Here is a 6,392-nt window from a genome sequence, read left to right as displayed (position 1 = left end):
CACTGCGAAGGAGAATCTCTGCGTGGTCTGCGGGAAAGAAGATTCCTACATCAGGTATGACAGGTTTTACTTACTTTTTTTTTTTTTTTTTTTTTTTTTTTTTGTCCAAATGCAAAGATCTCCAGTGATGGAAAACTGAGAAAAGCAGCAAATTCTCATATTTCAGACATTTTAAACCAGTGCTTTTCATTTCTTGATACATGGCTTGATCAAGTGATTTCAGGACTCCATTAAACGGTACATTGTAAAAAGTGAAAGGCCCGTTAGGGGTGTTAAATTTCCTTGAACCGAGCATTCCAGTTGCCAAGAGTACTATAAAATCCCTTTTTAAATAAAAAAGAAAAACCCACTAAATGTTGTGCTAAGAGTCCGGTTTTGTAAGATGATTATAAAACTATGAATTTAATTACATGACATGTCTGATTTTTAATTATTTCTTTTTCGTAAGTCCATTTTTCCTTTTGGTCCCACAGGAAAAACATTGTGCCACATGAGTACAGGCGGCATTTTCCCACTGAGATGAAGGACCACAACTCCCATGACATCCTGCTGCTCTGCACCAGCTGCCACGCTGCCTCCAACGTGCACGACGGCTTCCTGAAGCAGCATCTGGCGGAGGAGTTTGCCGCCCCTCAGGGCTGCGAGGAGGGAGTTCGTCTGCTGGAGGACTCGGACCGACGGCACGTCCGTTCGGCGGCTCGGGCTCTGCTCACCGCCGAGGGACTGCCGGAGCAGCGGCGGGAAGAGCTGCAGGCTGTGATCAAGAGTTTCATCGGCACGGACGAGGAGCAGGAGCTGACGGTCGAGGCGCTGCAGCACGCCGCCAATTTGGAGACGAGGTGAATTTACACTCGGGGCTGTGTGATGACAGATTTACACTCAGACAAAACAAACCGATTCTATTTTGTGTTTTTCATTTACAGTACAGGCCAAAGGTTTGGACACACCTTTTCATTCAAATGCGTTTCCTTTTTTATTTTCATGACTATTTACATTGTAGATTCTCACTGAAGGCATCAAAACTATGAATGAACACATATGGAATTATGTACTTAACAAAAAAGTATGAAATAACTGAAAACATGTCTTATATTTTAGATTCTTCAAAGTAGCCACCCTTTGCTTTTTTATTAATAAGGGAAACAATTCCACTAATTAACCCTGACAAGGCACACCTGTGAAGGTAAAACCATTTCAGGTGACTACCTCATGAAGCTCATTGAGAGAACACCAAGGGTTTGCAGAGTTATCAAAAAAAGCAAAGGGTGGCTACTTTGAAGAATCTAAAATATAAGACATGTTTTCAGTTATTTCACACTTTTTTGTTAAGTACATAATTCCATATGTGTTCATTCATAGTTTTGATGCCTTCAGTGAGAATCTACAATGTAAATTGTCATGAAAATAAAGAAACACATTGAATGAGAAGGTGTGTCCAAACTTTTGGCCTGTACTGTATATCGGGGTAATAATTTGGGTTCACCTCAGTTTGAAACAAAATGATCCACTCCTGAACCAAACTAGCTAAACCCTTAAACACTTTAGAGTTAAATAAAACTGGGAATACACTTTTGAGTGTGAGGGAGTCCAAAACTTGAAATGCCCTCAAGCACTTTTGCGGTGTACCACAGAGCAGGAGGGGCCGGTAACTGCAAGATTGGATATTCGTATCAGAAAACCTTAGCCACGAGTGATCGCTCGGCCCATAAAAGTATACGATGAAGGATGTTTTTATTAACTTTGGATTGAGCAACTTTTTTTTTTGCTCTGTGCATCATGAGGCTCACGAACCGATAAAAGCCACGTTAGTTAGGATGTATACCAGTAGCACCCACATGTTTTTAAAACCAGCTCAGCTTCAGACAAACCATAAAAATGGGTAATAAATACAAGACAAACCTCAGTAAGGAAACAGAATGAATTGCTCGTGTCAAAAGTCCGTTGATTATTCACTTTGATGGGGGCTGATTTGTGCAGTCACAAACATTTGTTTCTGTTTTTTTAAACTTGGTAATGGACTCAAGTCAGTGGTTTACTGTTATTGTTAGCTGTTCATAACTAATAAACAAATAAACAAAAATATGTTGGAGGCTACAACTGTACTGCAAGTATATGTTGGCTGCAATGAGGGAAGCCTTTGCAATACTGGATTATTTTATTTATGAAAATACCAATATTGAAATTTTGAGAAAAAACTGGCCACTTATAATACGCGTCCTAAACCACCTCAAACTTATCTTTAACATTTTTGTACTGCAACGTCTTGTTTCTTTTTGTTAAAGGTGCCCTGCCACACGTATTTTTTTGTAGAAAAAATGCCTTGGTTACCTTGTTTCAAGCCATTCTAGCGTGGTATAGAAAGCCTGCAGGAAGACTCAGCTCGATTTCTGCCAGTTCTCATTAATATTCAACTAGCTAAGCCGCTTGACTCTGATTGGCTAACAGCCTTAGAGCCTGGCTGTCAGCATCCTTTACCCAACCCAACTGGGCGAGCACATGAATAGTAATGAGCTCAGGCAATAAAAAAAATGCAAGTAAAAACGGTTTTGTATGGCAGGGCACCTTTTTTTTTTAAAGCTAATACTGGATGACAATTTCGGCCCTGCCCGTTTTTTTTTGTACTGGTCAAGCTTTAATAGTCGCGTTCATCTATGACGTTGCATGCAGTCTTTTAAAGAGCCGTTCCAGGCAGCGAGTGTGCACTCGCCCTCTGACTGCTCCTCTCTCCTCCTGAAGGATTTTCAACGAGGCGTACGTGGCTCACGGTCTGAAGGTGGTGCAAGGCTGTGCCAAGCAGGGCCTGCGGGGCCTGATGGACCTGGAGCGCCGCTGGAGGCAGCACTTCCTCACCACCATGCAGCCTCGCCACCTGCCTCCTCTCTGGTCCATCGACCACAACCACAGCAAGTTCCTCCGCAAATACGGAGAGGACCTGCCCATCAAACTCAACTGACCACGAGCAGCTACCGACCAGGACAGGAAACGGTCTCATCTGCTGGTTGCTCCGTTAACCACACACGCCAAGACGCTTTTTTTAGTGAGCGGATGAATGAACTTGTCTACCAGCCGAGACCAATGTTAATGAAATGTTACCAGCATGTTCAAGTTCCCACGATGAGTGTGTGTGCGTCTGTGTATAAATACACTCCATCTGCGATGGCCATTGGACGACATTTCCCTTAATTTCCAGTGCCAGTAAGATGCTGCTAGGTTGCTACGTAGCTCCTGAATGAACTAAGTGGAACTGTGAGCAGTTGGAGACTCCACTAGTGGAAAGAAATCCAGCACTGAATCTGAAAAACACTAACGCTACAACATCATGCGATTGCATATGGACACTTTTTTTTTTTTATGATGAAAAATGTATAATTATTTATGACAAAGTCAAAAATATTGACATTTAACTGATTTTTAGAAGAAGCTGCAACCTGCTCTTAATGTCCTCTAAATGGAACACCCCCTACCCCCCCCCCCCCTGCAGGTTAGCAGCTATCATTCACAGAATAAACTAATTGCTTTGCAAAGAGGGTCATTTTTAATATGACCTTAAATTATTTGGTGCTCCACCCTGCTTTTGTTTTCAGCCTATTGTCTGTTTTAAGTCAATAGATGAAATTTCCCAAAAGCATCTTTTTAAATCAAATTCCATCTTTTCCCTTTTTGAAAAGATGAGTTTTGGTCTCGAGGTGCTTTTTGGGGGCCTGAATGTTTTCATCTGTTTGTTTTTTTTAGCAGGGGGAGACTAATGCTAACCACAGTAAAGTTGGCTGGTTTAGTCAGTCATTTAAACGCCCTGATGTTGATGTCCTGCTGCTGATCCTCCTGCTGGCTGGGACCTGTTCCTGGCCCATGTTGTAATGGGCCTCTTAATCCCCAGACCTGACGGGAGACTTGTTGCAGCAGCAGGACATGACCTCGTTTCAGTTTACAGCAGTTTCACCACGACGTCGTTTTCACACAATCCAAACTGCACAGTGAAGAAAAGGTGCCAACTCCAATGTGATACGAAAATTACTTAACTAAATCCCCCCCCCAACCCTTTGTGAAGCAGATCTTTTGAGTGTGATACATTTATTTACAATACAGCTGCTTTTGTCTTTAATCGTATTTTTCTGGATGTAAGCCCTGACGCTGTTTTGTTTTCCTAAATTGTGAATGATACAAAAAATAAAAGTTATGTTTGTACTAATCTTCTGTGACCTGTTAATGAACACACATCTTCAGTTAAGACACGACCACATTCACTTTTTTTAATTTTTTTTATTTCTTACAAAATCACAGTTTAATAAATAGTCTGTAAAAATGAATACAAAAGCGGTTTTCTTAACATTTCATATATGAATCACTCGTGACTTTGAGGTCAAATGAGTCTTTAGTTGGATTTTTTTTTTTTTTTTGTCAGGAATGACTATTTAATTATTTTTTTTTTTTTTTTTTTTTTTTACAATCTAGTTTTGCTGAATTAAGGCCTCTTGATTTTGGCATCAGAACAATCTATCAGTCAAATGTTTGTATCTGAAGTTGAATTAGTGTAGAGATATGAACTCTCCTGGTTTCACAGTTCAGTCAGGAAAAAAAATAAACCCTTACAAATAAATACCAAAATGGCTCAACATGCAGATGTAATCATTTGTCCTAAAATGCAGACAAAACTAAGCACATTTCTAATGGTCAGTGTTTGACACTGCAGGCATAATGCAACAATAAACAATGGCACATGAGGCGGCTTCATTCAAGGGGATTCCATCAGAATTTATTTTCCTTCTTCTTGAGGGTCTTTTAAAGAGGAGAAATATGGGCAAACGGCGGGAAATACTTGATGAAAAATGAAAAAACAGGTGGAATTCCCTTTTTTTTTTCTCTCTTTTTAAAAAAAGGTTTAAGTGACAAGGAGTGCAATCCTGTGTTGTGAAAGCCACTCTGACATCTTTACTGCATTACAGTGAAACCTCTGAGGGTGGAAACACATTTTGTTAAAGGAACGGACAATTTTAGCTAATTTGCTTTGCCGCTAGTCAGGCAAGAGATTGTTAACGCTTTTAGGTTTGTCCATTTAACGTGAAGCGTAAGTAAAGTTACCGCCAGTTGTTAGCTTAGCATAACGATGGGGAAACGACTAGCCTCCCTCAATCGAAAGGTAACAAAATCCACCCACCAGCTCACTAATTAACACGTTACACCACTTTTGTTTAATCCGTACAAAAACTACGTTGGACTATTTTCTGAAGTCCTGTCGTCACCGTGCGGTTGCCATCATTACAATTTCTAACCAGATGTACGTTAAACATACAGTATTGATTTAGCCTCTTTAAGGAAGCCACTTCTTCTGGCTAAAAAATAATTCAGAACATAATTCCCTGTAATTAGGGTTAGAGGTGCTGGTAGGCAGATTGTGTTACCTTTGGACAGAGCCAGGCTAGCCGTTTGCCCCTGTTTCCAGTCATTATGCTAAGCTAACTAGCGGATTACTTTGTATTTGCATACGGACATGAGAGTGGTGCCATAGGCTACTTTACACGTCATACCCAAAATATCAAACTAGTCCTTTATGAGTCTTCAAGTGTGTGTCCACCCAAACTACTGCAGAGGATTTCATCACTAAATTACTGCATATTATAACTCCTTTTGTTCATTCCAACAAAAGACAATTTTACATATAAAAAAAATGACAATGCAATTCAAAGAAATGAGAAGGCCTGTTTGATTTAACCCCAAATCTCTGAAGTTCTTTCTTTCTTTTTTGAAGGGATGGGTTACGTTCACATTTCAGAACACCAGATGTTACATTATTTAAACATCACATTAATTATCTTTTTCTTTGCAGATTCCATTTCCTTAAAAAAAAGTACACTGATTTAACAATAAGGCATATTCTAAACACTTCCAATTTCGCGAGTCAAACCTTGACCCCTAACGGTATCTTCAGAAGCTAAATTTTGAAGCACATTTTCAATTTATAGCACAAAAAAATGAAAGGCATTTTGCAGCTTTAGAATGTTGACCTTTAAGGTAAAATCCATCTACAAAGAATATTTTGCACAGCTTTCATGGGGGGGAGGAGAGTCGTACAACCACTAGAAATGACCTCAACTCTCTCGCGTATTTTCATATAAACAGAATTCATCTTCACACAGACCAATAAGATTGTCACATTAACATAAGATGCTGCAAAAAAAAAAAAATACAAAAATCATATTGCTCCACAATGGCTGCGTGAAACCAAATCTTCGGCTCAGTAAAGCGGGCTTCAAACCAATAAATAAATAAAGACAAGTTTAAATGAAAGTGTGAAGCGGATGATTCCTCTAGGGTATTTTTTTTTTTTTTTTTTGGTCAAAGGCTGTTTGATGATGCAGACAGGCTGTACAGTGTCTGTCGTGGAAAACAACTGC

At 39.8% G+C, this 6,392-nt stretch overlaps 1 protein-coding gene across 3 annotated transcripts in view; it reads left to right on the top strand.

Annotated features, from left to right (window-relative positions):
- Positions 1–4,190, top strand: part of exd2 (exonuclease 3'-5' domain containing 2) — a 14,663-nt gene extending 10,473 nt beyond the window's left edge. For all 3 annotated transcript variants that reach the window (XM_028566621.1, XM_028566622.1, XM_028566620.1), the window contains exons 8-10: positions 1–54; positions 474–839; positions 2,737–4,190. The exon at positions 1–54 is cut by the window's left edge and continues 82 nt beyond it. In XM_028566621.1, the coding sequence (XP_028422422.1) occupies positions 1–54; positions 474–839; positions 2,737–2,953 (637 nt within the window). In that variant the 3' untranslated portion in view covers positions 2,954–4,190. The remainder of the gene's footprint in view (positions 55–473; positions 840–2,736) is intronic.
- The last annotated feature ends 2,202 nt before the right edge of the window (positions 4,191–6,392 follow it).

This window comes from Perca flavescens, chromosome 20, assembly GCF_004354835.1.
Source record: "Perca flavescens isolate YP-PL-M2 chromosome 20, PFLA_1.0, whole genome shotgun sequence".
Classification (NCBI taxonomy): domain Eukaryota; kingdom Metazoa; phylum Chordata; class Actinopteri; order Perciformes; family Percidae; genus Perca; species Perca flavescens.
This window is presented reverse-complemented; position numbering and strand designations above follow the sequence as displayed.